At 37.3% G+C, this 19061-nt stretch overlaps 1 protein-coding gene across 16 annotated transcripts in view; it reads left to right on the top strand.

The window, feature by feature from the left end:
• Positions 1 to 19061, top strand: part of PAM (peptidylglycine alpha-amidating monooxygenase) — a gene marked incomplete at its 3' end in the record, with an annotated part of 155283 nt that overhangs the window by 38267 nt on the left and 97955 nt on the right. For all 16 annotated transcript variants that reach the window (XM_079703722.1, XM_079703721.1, XM_079703720.1 and 13 more), the window contains exons 3-4: positions 1746 to 1803; positions 13703 to 13790. In XM_079703722.1, the coding sequence (XP_079559848.1) occupies positions 1746 to 1803; positions 13703 to 13790 (146 nt within the window). The remainder of the gene's footprint in view (positions 1 to 1745; positions 1804 to 13702; positions 13791 to 19061) is intronic.

Genomic DNA, 19061 nt, shown 5'->3' with positions numbered 1-19061 from the left:
CCCAATATATTGGGTTTTGGATACAGAGGTCACATCTCCAGCATTTATGTGGCTTAACCTTCTTGCTGTGCAACCTTCAACATTTCCCAGCCTGTTTCCTCCTTATCAAAATAAGAGTGAATCTAAATAATTATAAAGCCTTTTAAGAAATGAAACAATTTGTTCCAGTAGAAGAAATGGTATATATAAAGGTAGTAATAAAGACTGAATCATATTTCTGTAATTTTTTAAATTTTAAGATACTTCTTTGATGTGTATTTGAATCTCCTTGCTTCCTAGCTAACACAGAAATGAAAAAAGAAGTACAAATTTCACAATTTTTGGTGCTGACCAGTAGGTTTAGAGAAACCCAGATTATCTCTATCCATGTTTGTGGAGTCTCTTGATTCCACCACTGTGCAGTAATAATCCATGAAGTATGAATTATTAAATGAGTTTAGTCTCTATTTGTATTGGATATATTATAAATCATAGCACATACTTCACTACATATGGATTTCCATTAAGGAAGTGTAATACACAGATCAACAGATGCCCATTCTCCTTAGTTTGCAATTTTTATCACTAAAAATTCTTGATGTTAGTGTATTTGATAGTAGAAAATGGCAATTTAGATAAGAGACTAATAACTGGAAAAGAAAGAATAATGAGTTAATGTTGATTTCTTCAATGCACTACATAAAAATTTTAAAGTAAGGGAAAGCAAGGACTTCCCTGGGGGTCCAGTGGTTAAGACTTTGCTTTCCAGTGCAGGGGATATGGGTTTGGTCCGTGGTCAGGGAGCTTAGTTCCTACATGCCTCAGGGCTCAGGGCCAGAAAACCAAAATATAAAGCAAAAGCAATATTGTAACAAATTCAATAAAGACTTTAAAAAAAAAAGGTCCACATCAAAAAAAATCTTTAAAAAATAATAAAGGGAGAACAACCAAATATAATATATTTTAAAACCAACTTTTATTCATTGTATCTTTTTTTAATTAGTTAATTTTTTTGGCTGCATTACATCTTCATTGCTGCGCGTGGGCTTTCTCTAGTCGTGGCGAGCGGGGTCTATCCTTCATTGCGGTGCACTGGCTTCTCATTGCGGTGGCTTCTCTTGTTGTGGAGCACGGGCTCTAGGCGCGTGGGCTTCAGTAGTTATGGCACACGGGCTCAGTAGTTGTGGCTCACTGGCTCTAGAGCACAGGGTCAGTAGTTGCGGCACATGGACTTAGTTGCTCCATGGCATGTGAGATCTTCCTGGACCAGGGATAGAACTCATGTCCCCTGCATTGGCAGGCAGATTCTTAACCATTGCGCCACCAGGGAAGTCCCCATTGTATCTTTTTAATTAATATTTTGGGAAGTTGTAAAGTGATTCAAGAAATTAAATATTTAATTATGCAAATAATAAAGATGGTCAAAACGAACTCCTACCATTTTAAAGTCAAATGCATTGAATTGTTTTACTTTATATAGAAGCATTTAAAATGTTGCCTTTTAACTGTGACAGTACTAGAAATATTACTCATGATAATTGGCTTTATAAATAGGATTTGACGTTGTTTAGGAAAGAAACATAGAAAAATGTTTAGGGAACCTAAGTTCTAGGCTTAGCCCTTCCATTAACCTGGCACCCAGCATGTGGCAGACTTCACCTCACTGGACCAGCAGTTCTTTTTCAGTCATAGAGCCCATGCTTTTACAAGTTATTTCTTCTTTACTAGCAGCAGTTTAATTCATATTTTGTATCTTTCTTTCATAGTCTGATACGTACTTCTGCATGTCAGTGCATTTGCCAATGGATGAGGAAGCCTTCGTGAGTAAGTACTAATTGGATGGTGTGGAGGGGTGGGCAGTTGAAGGAAGGGCAGCTATTGGAAATCAGTGAAAGGTTCTCTTTGATGGTTATGAGCATATTAATCTTTTACTGTCAGTTTCTAAAAATGCATTTATAATGCCTAATGCAGAAACAAACCGGTGAGCCACTGAGAGACAAGCTTACAAACTGTATCTGGAGAAACTTATGAGTAATAGTAGTTAAGGAGTTGCATGCAGATGTCGATGGCTCCCAATGCCATGTGGTCCCATTTGTAGAGTATTGGCTTTCTGTCTGTGGCTGGATGCTTAATTCCGCTCCACTCAACAGACTCTTTATATACCTGCTGGTTCATGCTATAAATCGACTGCACTCAGAATCAGCATTGGGGAATGTAAGATTTTACCTGTCAGACAAGTAGATGGATAGGAAGGAATGAAAGTAGGAGTGAATGAGAGAAGGAAAGAAGGGAAAGAGAGAGGGAGGGAGGGAGGAACCTCAGTCCTGTTGTCTATATTATAGAATAAGAGGGCTCTTAAATGACAGCTCCTTCCCCAGCTGAGCCTTTAAATCAGATAGAAAATGTGACAAAGCGCCATCTGTTTTCATCTAGGTGGTTTTAATTTAAACATCCCTTATGACAGACATTTAACTGTTTAGGGAAGACATGTGATTGGCAAATTATTCATGGATTTGCCCCCGTCCCTTGTTTTTCCACTTTGAGACGTTGATTTTGGAGAGAAAGTGATGGTAATGAGAGTTGTACTTTGTTCCCTTGAAACTAATCTTCAAGTGGACTGTCTGAAATGGCTATTATGTGAATTGTAAAATGTGTACAGTAGCCTTGGGGCCATCTGAGGATGAACTTTCATGAGGTGTTCCCCATAGGAAAATACATTATAGATCTTCAAAGCCAGAACAATGTGCATCCATTTTTTTCACACACTTTGGTGACAATCACAACAGAAAATACAACCTGTATCAACACTCTAAACAAAATTTGCTCCATAGTTAACTCCTAAAAATAAGTCAGACCTTGGGAAGTTGAACATTGCCTGAGTGATGTTCCTTTATGTAACAATTGAATATTACCAGGAAAAAAGTTAGGAAGTATGGTGCTTCCAGATCCTGAACTTTAACTTTAAAGGGAGAAAAATAATTTAAGTTCCTAATTGTCATGCTTTGAGTAACACCAAAAGTGATTTAGGATATAAATTCATAATTAAAATATTAACAGTAAAGCTTTCCTCAGTTTCATGTCCACATATTCGATAGCTTAGGAGAAAATAATGTTTACTAATAAAAAGGAACTGTACCTGAAGTTTTTCTTTACTAATTTTATATTTTCTTTGTCCAAGTTCAGGAGTAGACTTTCTTCCTCCTGTTTTGAAGAGAAGGCCCCTCTACACACCTGTGTAAATATGGTAGTCGTGTTTCAGAGCAGTATTACAAGGTCTCACATTAATAGGTTACTGGCTTGTTTCTGGAGGTAGTGGTAGTAAATGATTTCAGAGCTGGTGACTCTAAGGCCTATAAATATATATCCTGGAATGTGTTATTGCTCTCCTAATATAAATGTGTTTACTTTCACATAACTTAAAATTGAAAGGACAAGTCAATATATTCAGTCAAGAAAAATATTCACAGGAAACACATAAAGGGCTATATTACAACCAGGTGTTAAACATTTGTCCATTTTTCTTAGGCAACTCTCATCTAAGATTAAACTGTTTCCAGTTCTAAGGTCCTTAAAGGATCTTATAAGAATAATTCTAACTATTTTCAGTATTTCTTCTTTACTTTATTGCTGGGAGGATTGCATGAATACTAAACATTTTGTCACCTGTTCAAAACATGATTATTTCATTTTCAGTGTTAGTCCTTTAATATACTACCCCCAAGAGATTTGTGGTTACCATTGTTTACATAATTCAGCAACCACAGAAGTTTAGGTGTAGGCAAAATAGAACTGGAAAATTGAAAACCAAAGAGAAGTACCAACAATGATTTATATAAGGGAATAAGTAAGGAAAAATCTGCATGTATAATCTCATTAATTCGTAGGACAGCACTGTAGGTTGTCCTATTTTATACTGAGAAGCAGAGACAGGAACATCTGTGTCTGTGATTTAATCAGGTGCTAGGACAATAGTTTGTCCTATTATAGGAATGCTTGTTCCTATAATCAGCCCACCACCAGCCATCGTTTACTGAGGACTTGCCAGACGCTAAGATACAGAAAACTAAGCGTATTTAAGCCATTTTAGAGAAAAAGAAACAGAAGGTCAGAGAGGTTAAGAAGTTTTTACTATATATGTGCCCCCTACATGTATGCCATTTAAATCATAACAGATTTAGGTGTGGGGATAGTGATACAGGGGATAAAGGGAAGAAGTTATCAGATGGATAGAAGGAGCTGAAATACAGCAATCGCACATCTCTGTCTTCCTCACATTAAAAACAATTATTCTTTCATTCCCTTACCTTCATTCCCTACTGGGAACAGTCTGGTCAGTTCTGCCAAAAAGTAAAATAAAACTCAAACCATCTTATGAAATAAAACCCAATACACATGAAGATTTAAACATTTGCAGAAGGCAAAGGGCTTGAATATACAGGTTTTATGTTGGGAGGGTGATTATACATAGCTTATCCCAATTCCCAAAGTGAACGTTTTAGTTGTGGGGTAACCAAGGCTTTTCCATGAATGAAATTTTGGCTTTTTTGTGCGTTGTCTGAAATTCTGGTTCTCAGGGTGCCTTATCATAAGATTAAATATGGTTAAAAATGAAGACTTGTAAACACCTATAAAACTTTGTTCATTTTTTTTCTTAAGATACTTATCATTTTATATCTTCTGTTTTCATTATCTGTGCCCTTAAAATTTTTGAATGCCAGCAGGATATGTGCCACAGGATATGGTAGGGACTCAGTAATTGCTTGCTTATACATGAGTGGACCCTAAAAAAGTGTTTTGTTTGGCCATTTTATAAGGCAACATATTGAATAGTAGACAATTTACTCTTTTGTCTTAAATTATACTCATTTGAATATAACGGAATAATTGTTTTTTAAGAAAGGCACTTGTTCATAAATTCAGCAAACTTAAAAAAAATTTTTAATACATCTTTATTGGAGTATAATTGCTTCACAGTACTGTGTTAGTTTCTGTTGTACAACAGAGTGAATCAGCCATATGTATACATATATCCCCATATCCCCTCCCTCTTGTGTCTCCCTCCCACCCTCCCTATCCCACCCCTCTAGGTGGTCACAAAGCACCAAGCTGATCTCCCTGTGCTATACAGCTGCTTCCCACTAGCTGTTTCACATTTGGTAGTGTGTATATCTCAATGCTACTCTCACTTCGCCCCAGCTTCCCCCCACCACCCCGTGCCCTCAAGTACATTCTCTACATCTACGTCTTTATTCCTGCCCTGCCACTAAGTTCATCAATACCATTGTTTCTTTTCTTTTTTTTTTCTTAGATTCCATATATATGTGTTAACATGTGGTATATGTTTTTCTCTTTCTGACTTACTTCACTCTGTATGATAGACTCTAGGTCCATCCACCTCACTACAAATAACTCAACTACATTTGTTGTTATGGCTGAGTAATATTCCACTGTATATGTGTGCCGCATCTTCTTTATCCATTCATCTGTCGATGGACATTTAGGTTGCTTCCATGGCCTGGCTATTGTAAATAGTTTAGCAAACTTTTAAAATTCTACTGTGTGCCAGTTATTGGGCTAGGCAGTGGAGATGTAGTATGATACAAATTCAAGGAAATCACAGCCTGGCAGAATTCTAGAAGACAAGAATACAAATGTTACAACATATAAAAAGGACTTTCGTCTTTTGCTTTTCAAATTTCTGAAGAAAATTACAAAAGGCAGACTGCTTATTAGGACTAAAACAAACTCTCTTGATGGTGGTAAAAGCCAAAATTGCATTTGAGTAATTTATAATTTTTACATTTGTGTGACTAATTATGTAACTCATTTAAATAAACATATTTCTTAATTTTGAGAAGATACCATCACAATTATCATGGAATTTCATGTGCATATGCCTGTAGTATATACATATAAGCCTGTCCAACATGCTTGATGTGTTTATATGTTAGCATTGAATTATTAAATATGAATTAAAGTAGGTGTTTGAGAAAATACTATAATAAAGATAAGTATAATTTTCATCTTCTGAACAAAATTATAGCTTTCCCTAGAGCACTGCTTTTGTTTGTTGTTTTAATAAAGAACCACAGAACTGGAATGGGTGAGGGTATGATAAAATCTACATTTGACCACCGAACTGTGTTGCTGTCTGAAAGGTGTTTTATAGACACTCAGAAGAATTGGCTCTGACAGCAGCCCACTCAGCCAAGAAATTTGACTGTCATCTTCATCCACTTGCTTTCCCTGACATGGATGACCAGTAAATTAATGTGTCTTTTCCTTAGTGAATGATGGCAGGTCCCTATCTATCAAATGGCACTATACAAATCAGACAGAAGCATTGAATTTAGAAATAGATGAAAATTAATCTAATGATTCATTGCTTTTCATTTTCTTGGGCTTCTCTGTTGAATGTGAAACAATTCATACTGCAGAACTGTACAGTTAGACTTGAATATTTCCAAATGTGACCTGTCTTAAACAAAGCACACGTTAAGGTGATGTTGGGATACTTCAAAAACTACAGAGGCAATCTAATTTTGATCATGCTTATGGGTCAGCTACATAGTATGACTGTAAAGACCAAGGTCTGGCAGGGTTCAGTGCTCATTTATGCACATTTTATGGCTTTGACAGCAGTAAATAGAAGGGTGTGTGTGTGTGTTTGTGTGTGTGAGTCCCCATCCCAATGCAATCATTCTGTCACCTTTCTGCTTCCAATTAATTGACTACATATACTTCTCTCTTCACCTAGGATTTTCTCCAACATGAATAATTTAGTCTCTGACTTCCACATGACCGTTGGATACCTCCCAGCAGCCATACTCAGAGGCTATTCTAGTTTTTTAGTGAAAGCTACTTGGAGAGAGCTGAAATAGCACAAATAAGATACACTGTACTGGAGGTCTCTGATGAGTGGCTAAAACTTCATTTGCTTGGTCATAATCAAGAAGGAGAAGCTGTTGCTATACACGCTGTCTCAGCATATTTCTTAAATGTCCTCTATCCTTTGGTCACCCAAATACCCACATTTCCAACATGACAGCCCCCCACAAGCCCCCAGAGTTTTGTCAGGTAATAAAAAAGAGAGGAGGGGTAGGGACCATTTCATTATATTTTATGAAGCTGAGACTTAAGAATGTCTCCAATTCAATGCATCTAGAGGTCCCCAAAAAGTAACTGACATGTTGACAAAGCTGTTTTAATGCAGTAATGTCAAAATGCCACTCCTCCCCACTCCCCAGAAAATGGCCAATTCCTAAAGCCCAGGGTTGGATCAGGTTTGATGTGTAAAACGTGCTTCAGTGTCTAGGGGTTCTTGGCATTTTGACAGTCATTCCGAAGTATCCATTTCAGCTGTTTCGGTGGGGACAATTTCAGTGGCCAACTCTAAAAAGACCAGTGTGAACTGTTTTAGTCAGAGAAAATTTCATGAGAGAGATGGCAGTGTTTGATCTGGGTCTGGGAAGACGGTCTATTTGGATCTGCAGAAGGAGGAGAATATTCCAGCTGCCAACCATATGAGCACAGAAGGAGCATACTGAGCACACACGTGAGCCTCGCCACTTGCTGGCTGCGTGGCCACGGGCGGTTGTTACTCTGGCTCACCTGTTTGAGGGGGAAAGAACCAGACTCATAGGGTTGCTGGGAGCAGTAAATGAGCCATGCACAGGGTAAGCCCTCAGTAAACGTTAGTGGTTATGGTTACTAGGTGAGAAGGGCAGCCAGTGAGAGCACAGAGTGTATGTTGGAGGTTGTCTTGTTGGAAATGTAGCGGGATCGGAAACTGCTGTGATATTCTGGAAAGGCAAGAGGGGAATGTGGATTTGATTCTGTGGGAAATTAATAGGGGGATATTACAGAGATGACATTACAAAAACAGGGCTTAATGAAGCTTATGCTATTTTATCTTGCATAGTCTGGCTGGTAAAGTCTATGTATTGACTGTTAGTTGGTTCTGACATATACCAGAAAGTTTCTTTTTAAAAGGTATTTCATCTAGAAGTTTAATTCCTTTTGTGCTGAAATTCCTTTATTCAGCGGTAAGGATTATTTCACTTGAAATTTGCGTTCAATTTATAGCCTTGTTTGGGTGTCTTATTTCTTGGTTAATTTGGCAACAGCAGCTTAAAGTCCTCATAAACCACGTTAAGGATTCTTTCTGAATTGTATATCGCTGTCCAAGCTAGCGAGGGCTAACGACAACTTTTCTATTAAACTTTCTGATTAAAAATGTTCAAGCAGAGGTCTTTATTTTAGTGTAGAATTGCTTTATGGTTTGCAGAAAGCCGGCAGAAAGTAATATAATATGCCATTGCTGTGGGTTTTCAACATGCTGTGGGTTTTCACTACGCTGCTGTGAGCTTTACATTTGTCTGAACTTTTCTCGCCCAACTGCAAGATTATGAACATTAAGGTTGATCATAGCCTACACTTAAATTGCAATTTAGAGCATTATCTTCAGTTCCTATGAATGGTTTCTGAAGTATAATCTTTATTTTTTGGAAATAAAGAAATGTTTATGGGAGTGATATTAAGATTGGGGAACTGATAATTTTTTTTTAAATTATGACAACTCTTTTACATTATTGTTTCTTGAACCTTACACCTCTCTATTTTCTCAATATTGAAAATGACTTGAAAGCACTAGGATTATTAGAAAACGGACTCTATCACAGACATGAACATACTCACCAGGGGTTCCATTTGTATGTTTGCTTCAGACCTCAGCCCTAAAACGATTTTAGGTGATACAGCTAAAACTGCCTGATGTAATGTAGATTTCCAATGATCTCTTTTAATAAAACAATTCTAAAGAATCAACTAATTTTTGCCTTCAGAAACATTTATAAATTCGTTTTAAAAGAAACCTTGTTTTTACTGTTTACTCTGTACCTTTAAAAGAGCTTTACAACCCAAGTTAATTAAGATGAGTAAACTCTGCATATGCTCACGTAATAGAATATATTTAGCCACTGCCACTGAAAATGTTGACTGTTGTCAGAATCACCGGTGATTCACCTTTGAAATTTTGCAAAGAGACACTTGCCTGGAACAACTTTTGGAGATTCAAATAAGATATTGATGGGGGGGCTTCCCTGGTGGCGCAGTGGTTGAGAGTCCGCCTGCCGATGCAGGGGACACGGGTTCGTGCCCCGGTCCGGGAAGATCCCACATGCCGCGGAGCGGCTGGGCCCATGAGCCATGGCCGCTGAGCCTGCGCGTCCGGAGCCTGTGCTCCGCAACGGGGGAGGCCACAAGAGTGAGAGGCCCGCGTACCACAAAAAAAAGAAAAAAAAAAGATATTGATGGGGGAAGGGGCAGGACTGATCTAGGATTGACCCTGAGCACTTGTATTTTTAACAAACTCCATAGGATAATTCTAGTGCACAGCACTAGCTGAAAAGTATCATTGACAAAAAATGTTTAATAACATGTAAAAATATCCACAGTATATGAAATAAGCTGTTTACTGTGTGTAATATTATTCCACTAAGAGGAAAAAAGAAAGTTAACAGTTTTCTCTGATGATACATATAAGTAACAATTCAGGAATGCCTAAGTTTTGAAGATTCAAACTTGCATTTGCAAGTCAGTTCTTTTTTATTCGATAGGTTAATTATCCATGGTCTGTAGTATTTCTTTACTGCCTTCCTTTGGCTAAAAAGGGTGTTCCTCCCATTTCCAGTGGTATTTTGGGGTTGGTTATATGTGTACATAGATATCTCCTAAATTGCATATTCCTCCACTTGGCTATGTGAGTTCTTTGAAATATTTCCACGTCCTAGGTCTGGCAGATACATCAAAATTTGACATGCAGACCTGGATATCCACTTGGAAGGGAAAAATGCAGAGAAAGCCAAGTGCTAAATGAAATTCTCTCCTAGGTCACATTTTTAGAAAATTTTATGGCCCTGATTGTAGTCTGATGTTAGCTAAAAGAGGCCATAAATCCTGAACAAGCTCATGCAGTTAGAACAAATTTTGCTTAGAACTCCAGAAAATAGACCTAGTTATCTCTCTGCTCAATATGTCACCCACACATGTACTTTCAAGTCTTTCATTTCAGATGACATTATTCTTTGAGAAATCCTCCAACCTATGCACTTGCAGTATTATCACATTTCCTTTAATTAATGTGCTTGAGTCTCTATTTCTGGAGTCTTAGTCCTTCAAAAGTATTTGGTTCCCAGGACTCACTCGCACTTACCTGCCTATAAAATTTTCCCTGGTCTTATCCATCAGGCCGTCTGAACTGCTAACACCCATTGAGGCTGAAGAACCATTTCCACTTAAGCAACTGTCATCTTATTATTGAGTTAGAAGAGTCAGTGACACTTTTAATCTTATCGGATATAATACACCCTTGCATTCTTGCAAGGCTGTGGTCTTTGCCTGTTTGTCACCATCCCAAGGCTGCCTTTGTTTATTCTGCCTGTCAGAATTGCACACTTAAATGCAGTTGTTTTCATTATTATCCTCTAGCTCCCTTCCCCTTGGATCCTTTATTTTTTTTGGTGTATGATGGGAGAAAAAGAAAGAAGTGGGAATTTAAGATGTGATTTTTAAATATTTTTCCATATTATATTTTGTGTAGTGTTGAAATCTCTGGCATAGTTATCTGTGTATCCTGTGCTCAGTGGACATTATTCTTATTCCCTAGGGGTGGGGTCTTGTTTTGCAAAGCCAGGAATAATAAGTAGGAGTGGTACAAACCCAGGAAATGGACCTGTCAGCCTAATCTTTTCCCAGTTGACCTCGGCCCAGTACTGGCAGCAGGCCCTTCAATGAAATTGTCCAAGTCCTGCTTTATCTTTGCTCTATTTTATGACATCTACTGTTTGATTTAGATTTATATTTTGATATGACATTTCTTTTGCTGGACGTGTTTTTCATTTCAACTTGCAATGAATTTTACTTTCAGTTACAATTATATGAATAGTTTATTATACTCTTTCTTTAGGAGATGAAAAAGATGGTTAGTTGTTTGTTTTCAGTCTATACCAATAATTTACTTGGCATTTAAATTAGATCTTGAGTTTCTGGAGGAATGTATGAGTCAGTGAGAATAAGTTTTTATGAGAGGGAACTTTGAGGGATTTTCTTTTACTACCACTTAAAGATATTGATTTCTTTCTCACTATAGAAACTAAAATTAAACACATGTCTACTAAGAGTTCACTGTGGAACAAATAAGTGGTTCTTAAAATAGTATGTCAGAAGAAGAAGACAAAAATCAGAAAATGGCTAGAGAAGTTATACTTTGAATAATGTTTGCCCTGTACAAAGGGCAATGAGAAGATCCTCTTGCATAAGCAGGGGCCCAAGCAAAACTTTTGGCTTTCCTTCCTAGTGAAAAGCCACAGAGACTGTATGTTGTTGTCTTCATGATCTATTCTTCTCCCAATAGGTCTCTTCTCTGTCCTTACCTGAATCTTTTGCTTAATATTTGACTTTATAAATTTAATGGTAGCCCACTCTTCTTTCAAAAATGTTTTTGCTTTGTTTCACAACAGTACACACACTACATTAATATTAAAAAAAAAAAAAGAAAAAAACCCCCAAAACACTGTTAGGGTCTACTACACAGACCCTGACCGCTCAGGGCTTTCCCTAAAACTGTCCTGAGCCTTAGCTGTGGTTCCTACTATCACCTTTGGTGCTTTTGTTTACCCTCATGGCTTCAGGGTTCAATTTTTGAGTGATTCCCAAATATGTAATTCTCTGATCTCTTCCTTGAATAAGAGTTATGGAATTCCAGTCTTCTGCTGGATCATTACACCTGGATTTTTAGCTGACACCTCGAACTCACATTGTTTTTCATCCAACAGTTTAATTCTTGATAAAATGCACGTGGCCATGTTGGTTTATTACCAAAACTCCCAGAATGATTCAATCATGGGAAATCTATTAATATAATCCACCCATAATCAAAGAATCTAAGGGGGATGGGAACCCTATGATCATCTACATAGGTTCTGAAAAGGCAGAGGAGTCTGCCTCTCATTTGACAGCCCCTCATAGGCTGGCTGGCATAAGGATATATATTTAAAAAAAAAAAAAAAAGAGTGGGAGGTAAATTTAATCAGACCAAAAAGTTATAGACATCCATAGAATGATAGAAGCCATTTGATAAAAATGAATATAAGATAGCAAATTGCATCACATACCAAAATAAATGTAAAGTGAGTAAAAGACAAAGGCTAGGTACTCCCACCTCAGGGCCTTTTCAATTTGCCTCCTTAGAGGAATGATCCCCTGGGAGGATTCTGGAAGGGGGGAAAGAAATCCCGCACTCAACTTGAGAGTGAACCTATGGAGGTAGAATCCTTCTTCCATTTCTTTTGTAACAAATTTAGGCTTGGTAATGATATCATTTTCTATGATTTGGGAACTATTGTAATTTCTAATTGTTTCTTTCCTTCCAAAGTGTCTTCTTCACTTTCCTAGGCTTACTATATTCTTTGGTAACAGAAAACAAAGCCTCAAGTTTTATCAAGTCCATTTTCCAGCTAACCTCTGTTTGTTGGTTTTTTAAATAGCAGTATGAAAATCTCAAGATGTGATTTTTAGGCTTTAAATTCTTATTTTCAGTGCAGTAAATGAAAGGCTTTTTATTTTCCATGAAAGTTGGGAGTCAAGATGGCTCACAGTAGGCACCTTGTGTTTTCTGATCAACCACACTATGCAAGTCATGGTGCTATAGTTTGATGTAGAACATCTTTTATTTTATAAATACATATGTCTCAGATATACATTTCAACAATAAAAGGTGTTTTATTAATTTTATCAAATAGACAAAAAGAGCTAAAAGATGCAGTTTTGCACACACCCAAGACTTAAGATCATTTTAGACTATTTAGCATTTTTATGTGTAAAGGTGACTTGAAAACTGCCCGGTAGGGCAGCATTTTGAATGTGGACAAAAGGGGATGAGCCACACCCAAACCAGTAAAGAAAACTCATGCTCGATATTGATCATACTAAATAATATAACTTATCCCTGATTTTTCTTTGTTCTACCTCTGAACTGACTTTTGTTTATTTTAATGTCTTTCAACCACTATTATCAGGACAAAAAGAGAAATGACAATGTGTAAGTTTCAGTATCCCTTTAACAAGTGCACAGTACTCATCCAGGACATTTTTCTTCTTGTGTATTTTTGTAAAGATACATTTTCCACTTTTATTTCCTTTTCTAGTAACTTGTTTCTGCATATCACAATCCAGTGGCCACTGTTATTTTAAGATGATAATAAATTTGTGTTCTGAATCCTTTTGCTTATGTTTTGACCACTCACTGTGGCTTCTGTTTCAGTGCAATGTTGTGCAGTATTGTATGGTGCTCAGAACTCTACTGAATTCTGGAAGGAAATATATTGTGAATGCGTAGCCTGGAACTTTCATTTTATACCCACACAATGCTCTCATCACTTTAAAAGGGGGCTTTCATTAATGTGTGTGTGGGTATATCTGTAGTTTCAGCCTATTATTTTCTCTTTTGTTATATAATAGTTTATTATCCTACTAAATTAAATTATCAAATCTTGTTCATCTTAAGGAATACGATAATTTATACAACCAGAGCATTCTGTCATAAGAGCATCAAAATATCTTTGTTATACAGCTACTTGAAATGTTGAATGCTGGGGTCTCTTGTGACACTTGTGCACAGAAGTATAACTTGTATTGACGATCATGTATCATTTTCTCTTAACAGTTGACTTCAAACCCCATGCCAGCATGGATACTGTCCATCATATGCTACTTTTTGGATGCAATATGCCAGCGTCCACTGAAAATTACTGGTAAGGGATGGGTTCATAGTACATAGATGGGTGAGAAAATGTGTTTTTCATAAGTACAAAGTGCATCTCTGCAGGTATTTTACAACTGATTAGTGAATAAGCAGAACATGTCTTTTTTAGAAAACAATATTGTTCTTTTGCATCACATGGTTGTCGTGGTTTGATTATCACAGTTATTTAGTCTGCTGTGGAACACAGCCATCAGTCTTTGTCACTGACTTTATAAATATATGTCTGTTGTCATAGATAATGTGTCAAGGTGGAGACAGCTTGTGAAGAAAGATTGAAATTGAGATAATGGATACTCTGATGTTTATTTCTTTAAGTTCATGATTCAACCCAAAGAGCACCATGGATCTGTTCACTGAGTACTCTTTTATCCCAGACATTGTGCTAGGTGATCTGTATACCCCATTTAAAATGAAAATTAAAATTTAGCCTAACGTCTTTGCAAAGGTGGTATTATTGTCCCCACTTTACAGGCAAGAAGTCTGAAGCTCAAGGATTCAGTGACTTGCTCAAGGTAACATGGCTGGTTGGTGTCACACCAGGATTGAACACTGGTTTGTTTGATTCCAAATCTAAAGTTATTTCTCTTTTACCACAGTGCCTCCCATTTATTCAAGTAACTGTTGCAGTTTTAGAATTTAATCACTGCAGTGAATCTTAATATCATGTCTTGAACAATCAATAAACATCTGTTAAATGCCTGTTATATGCCTGAACTGCAGCAGGTGCTGTGGGATGTTCTAGGATAAATAATTTTCTACCCCCAGAAGCTTACAGCATAATTATGGCTTGAGATCTTCCCTTTCATTTTATTCTTTGGTAGTTCATGAAGATCAGTGATCTTTGAAAATAGCCGTCTGTTTTAAGCCTCATATTTTGCACCTATAGGCAGAATCACTGTTACATATTTAACAATCCAGAATGACTGGAGTGTCCTGCTTTGCATTGGAAAGGGATCTGTTCTGTGGTCCTGCCCCAGCATGATCATGTAGACTGATAGACCTTCCTCTGTGCATCCTAATATTCATCAGGCTGATTCAAGGCATGCAGCGACTGCTTTCTAGTCATTTTTATAATAAACAATTGTAATATGTATTTGGAAGTGTTAAAAGCACAGGGCGATTAGTGGAAATCTCCATGGACCAAGTACCATCAAAGCATTTGTTAATAGGCTTAAGTTATTTGATGAAAGGGGCGTATCACATGGGAACCCAGCTCACATGACTGGGTTTATATAAAAATGGAGTCAGCAAATCACAGTTAATACCCGTTGATATCAACATTCCTGTTTTTGCTCTTCAGTAAATTTTTGTAAATAAAATGCTGGCATTAAAAGATTATTCTGTGACAGCCTTTTCTGAATCTTATTCAGCAAATCACACATTTTGGTCCTTATGTTTTAAAAATATGTCTTGTGAAATTAGCAATATTTACCTTTGAACTAGAATTAGTGAAAATGGCTAGAGGGAATGTAAGCTTGTAAAACCTGCTTTAGCAGATTCTCTTGGTTCAAGAGAATGAGTGAAAAAATAAAACATCACTTAAATGTTATTATGGCCCTAATTGTTAAGAAAAATTATGTACAATGAGCTAAGCGTAATTCACCGTTCTCATGTTAAGGGAATATCAGAGCAAACACATTATGTTGCCTCCTTTAAAATATTAATATTCTTAAATATACTGTTTTGAAATTAAGTTTGTAAAATATATTTCCAAAAGACTTCCAGGTTGGGGAAAGAGAGAATTCAAAGAAAAATGTGAGTGAAAACAGCAATTTTGAGTAAAGTAATTGCTGCACGTATTTTTTTTGCTAAAATATTACTTGAAAGAGCATTATAGAGTGAACGTGTAGCTAACTGTCTAGATTCCATGGGTAAATTATTTATCCCATGTGGGCTGGCCTTGATTTTTTCATTTTAGCAAGGGACTAACACTAGATCATTTATAGAACTCCTCTGTGCTCTAAAATTCCATAATTCTGTGAATATAAATTGCACACAAATGCTGAATCAGATTGGAAAGACATCTTTATTAGGAGTTGGAGACATGAGTGAGTTGCATTTGTTAACTCACCTCAAGCAGACAGGCCACTGTGTTTTGCCATTGAGTTGCATCACTGAATAATTAGAATTCTTAATGACATTATACCCATGTCATTTTATTTATTTTTTAAAATTATTTTCTTTAATTATTTTCTTGATTTTTTTTCTGTCTGCGTCAGGTCTTAGTTGTGGTATGTGGGATCTTTGTTGAGGCATGCAGGGTCTTTCGTTGTGGTGCGGGCTCTTCATTGTGGCGTGCTGGCTTCTCTCTAGTTGTGGCACGTGGATTTTCTCTCTCTAGTTGTGACGTGTGTGTTCCAGCATGCGTGGGCTCCATAGTTTGCAGCACACGGGCTCTCTCGTTGAGGGGTGAGAGCTCAGTAGTTGTGGCGCACGGACTTATTTGCCCTGCAGCATGTGGGATCTTAGTTCCCTGACCAGGGATCAAAACCACGTCCCCTGCATTGGAAGGCAGATTCTTTACCGCTGGACCACCAGGGAAGTCCCTATACCCATGTCATTTTAAATGGATTTTTAAAATCTGCCTTGCAGCATATATTCCCTGTTTATCTCTAGAGTAGTTATAATCGACCTTATAACCGTACACCAAGGACAATAATTGATGCTTTTAACCAGCTCAAAGTGTTCATCTAACATTTAAAAATAGGATCTTTTCACTACATATATAGGATCTGTTCAATATGCAAACTAGTAAATGTACATTAACTGAAACTGTTCTAGTGACCTGGCTTTCACAATCCAGCCTTATTCTCAATTTAAAAATGGGATAGGCTTTTTATCCCCCAATATTTGGCAAAATCCATGCCTCTTTAAAGCATTAGAGCTCAGAGCATATTTCATGGGCTGAACTTTTCAGTTGCTTCACAGAAACATCCTGTACTCCCTACCCCCGATGCCACTCAGGCTCAGCCCTGGAGACAGTCAGCGGATGTTTTCCGACTGCTTAACCTCTTATCCTCCCACCTGAATTATAACACTAATAACAAAAATCTATCAGTGTCAAAAGCCTTGCATTATTTTTCTACATTGAGTCATGGACTTTATCACACTCATTTTATAGTTGCAAATCTATTCTTCAGTTACTCCATGATATTGACAGTACTTAAATGAACATTCTCAGACTTTCACATATATTTTTGGTTATGATACCAGCAGTGGCTTTTGATGTGTAAGAATATCAAGAACTCATTCACACCCTAAGGAAATCATTTTGAGAATACAAAGGTGTTTTAGTGAAAGAAGATAAAGCAAAGAGGATATTTTAACACCATGATGAGATTAAAAATTCACATTTTAAGGCAAGACAAGAAAAATTTAAACATAAAATTTTTTCTCTGCCCTTTGGCCTCCTCCCTCCCCTCTAGTGTGCATTGTGCATCTGCATTATGTGTTAATCAGACCTCCCCAATGACAGAAATATCTGGTCAATCATAAAGATCAATTTTTCTTCTTCTGGCAACAGCCGTGTACTTCTTTAGAAGATAACATTCCTTTCTCAATCCTGTCAGGGCTCACGATGACCCACCACTCACCTTGTACGCGCAGACATGTTTGGTAAACTTTATGTACAGTGGCAATTATCATTTTCCTTAACGGTAGAGATTGGTGCAGAACTGACTGGTCAGACAATCTGGGAGATGCTGGGCTACACCTAATGTAAGTCCTTAGCTTAAATCCTCACCTATGACCTTACTCACGTCACTAGCAGTATTATTTGTATTCTGCCTATTTTACAAGATAATTGTTTCTTATGCTACCAAATATGTGACTGAGCCTCAGATAAAATTAATGATGATTAGGCGATTTGAAACCATTGACCAAATATATAGTCCTATAAGATCAATGATGGTAATAGTGTAACTCCAGATATGGGAAAAAGCAGCAAGAGGAAACTATATCCTGGACCATAACAGCTTAGTAAGACAGATGGTCCAGAGGCTTTTGGCTACTGTTAACAGGACCCAGTCCAGTAATAGCACATTGAGTGGCCTATCAACAAAATATTTGCCTGGTCTGGGAATGAGCATCCCTAGCAACAAGGGACGAATTAGTCACGAAATGCCTCCCAAACTTTGGTCGAAATTAAGACTGAAAGAGAAGGAATTGTAGGATAGAGAATGTTGCCCACCATCCAGTTCTACAAGAGTCAAGCCATTAGCCACTGCAGTTGCTGACCTACAGTACACTCTGAAAGGAGTTCAGGGTGAAGGTCACGATGAAGCACTTTGTGCTCTGGGAAAACTGGCAAAACTGGCCCTCAGATAGACATTTTCAGGAGAAAATTTTATGAACTAAGTTTCTTGCATCTTCCCATAGTTAGAAAAGCATTAAAACCATTAACTAAGATGTCTGTTCCTTGTGACCAGCAGCAACCTTCTACTGAGATGTGTGCTTGATTGCACATACTCCCTGCACCAAAATCACATATATACTGACCTTTTCCAAACAGTTCTCAGAGCTCTCTGAGAGACTGTCTCCCAGCTTATAAACCTCAGTTTGGCTCAAATAAAATTTTCCATTTCTTTCTTAGATTCACTATTGATTAATTTTTTGTTGTTGACAACCAAAGCGTCAAGCTCAGATTTCCTCTCTTTTCTGTTTGTTTGCTAGGATTTCCCCGTTTTCACTTTAGTTTTCTGTTTTCATTGCCAGCAAGTTGGCACATAGGTGTGTGTCTGTAATAAACATTTTTTCCCCTGAAATTATGAAGTTACAATTCATCCCCTGTCTTCAGGCAGCACTTTTAATATGACGGCAAAGAGCTATTCTGATGATGTTTTACTGTTGTGCTGCCCTCCTTTGCTCTTTGTAATTGCCTCTTTCTACTGTTCATTAAAATATATTTACAGTTATATTAAGTTCACATGAAAATAGTAGACACAGCATGAAGCAGTTTTCATTATTTAGTCATTTTAATTTTAAAGTTTTTTTTTCTCCACATACTCCATCCAGTCTTTTGTGTCTCGTTCCAAATTAGCAGCTCACACTGGTAATGTGTCTAGTTAACTATATGCATGTGCATTTAAATTGCATACATTGATGTGAACCTTTTAATATACTGTGGGGTGGTCCCTTTCTAGTTAGAGTGGGCCTGGTGCTCAATTCTAAATTAACAGACCTCTCGAGGATGCAAATAAGGACCAGCTGATGGAAAAGCAGCAGCTATGCTGGCCCATGTCAGGAAGGCAGCAGTACCTGT

The sequence above is a fragment of the Hyperoodon ampullatus genome, assembly GCF_949752795.1.
Source record: "Hyperoodon ampullatus genome assembly, chromosome: 4".
Taxonomy (NCBI): domain Eukaryota; kingdom Metazoa; phylum Chordata; class Mammalia; order Artiodactyla; family Ziphiidae; genus Hyperoodon; species Hyperoodon ampullatus.
This window is presented reverse-complemented; position numbering and strand designations above follow the sequence as displayed.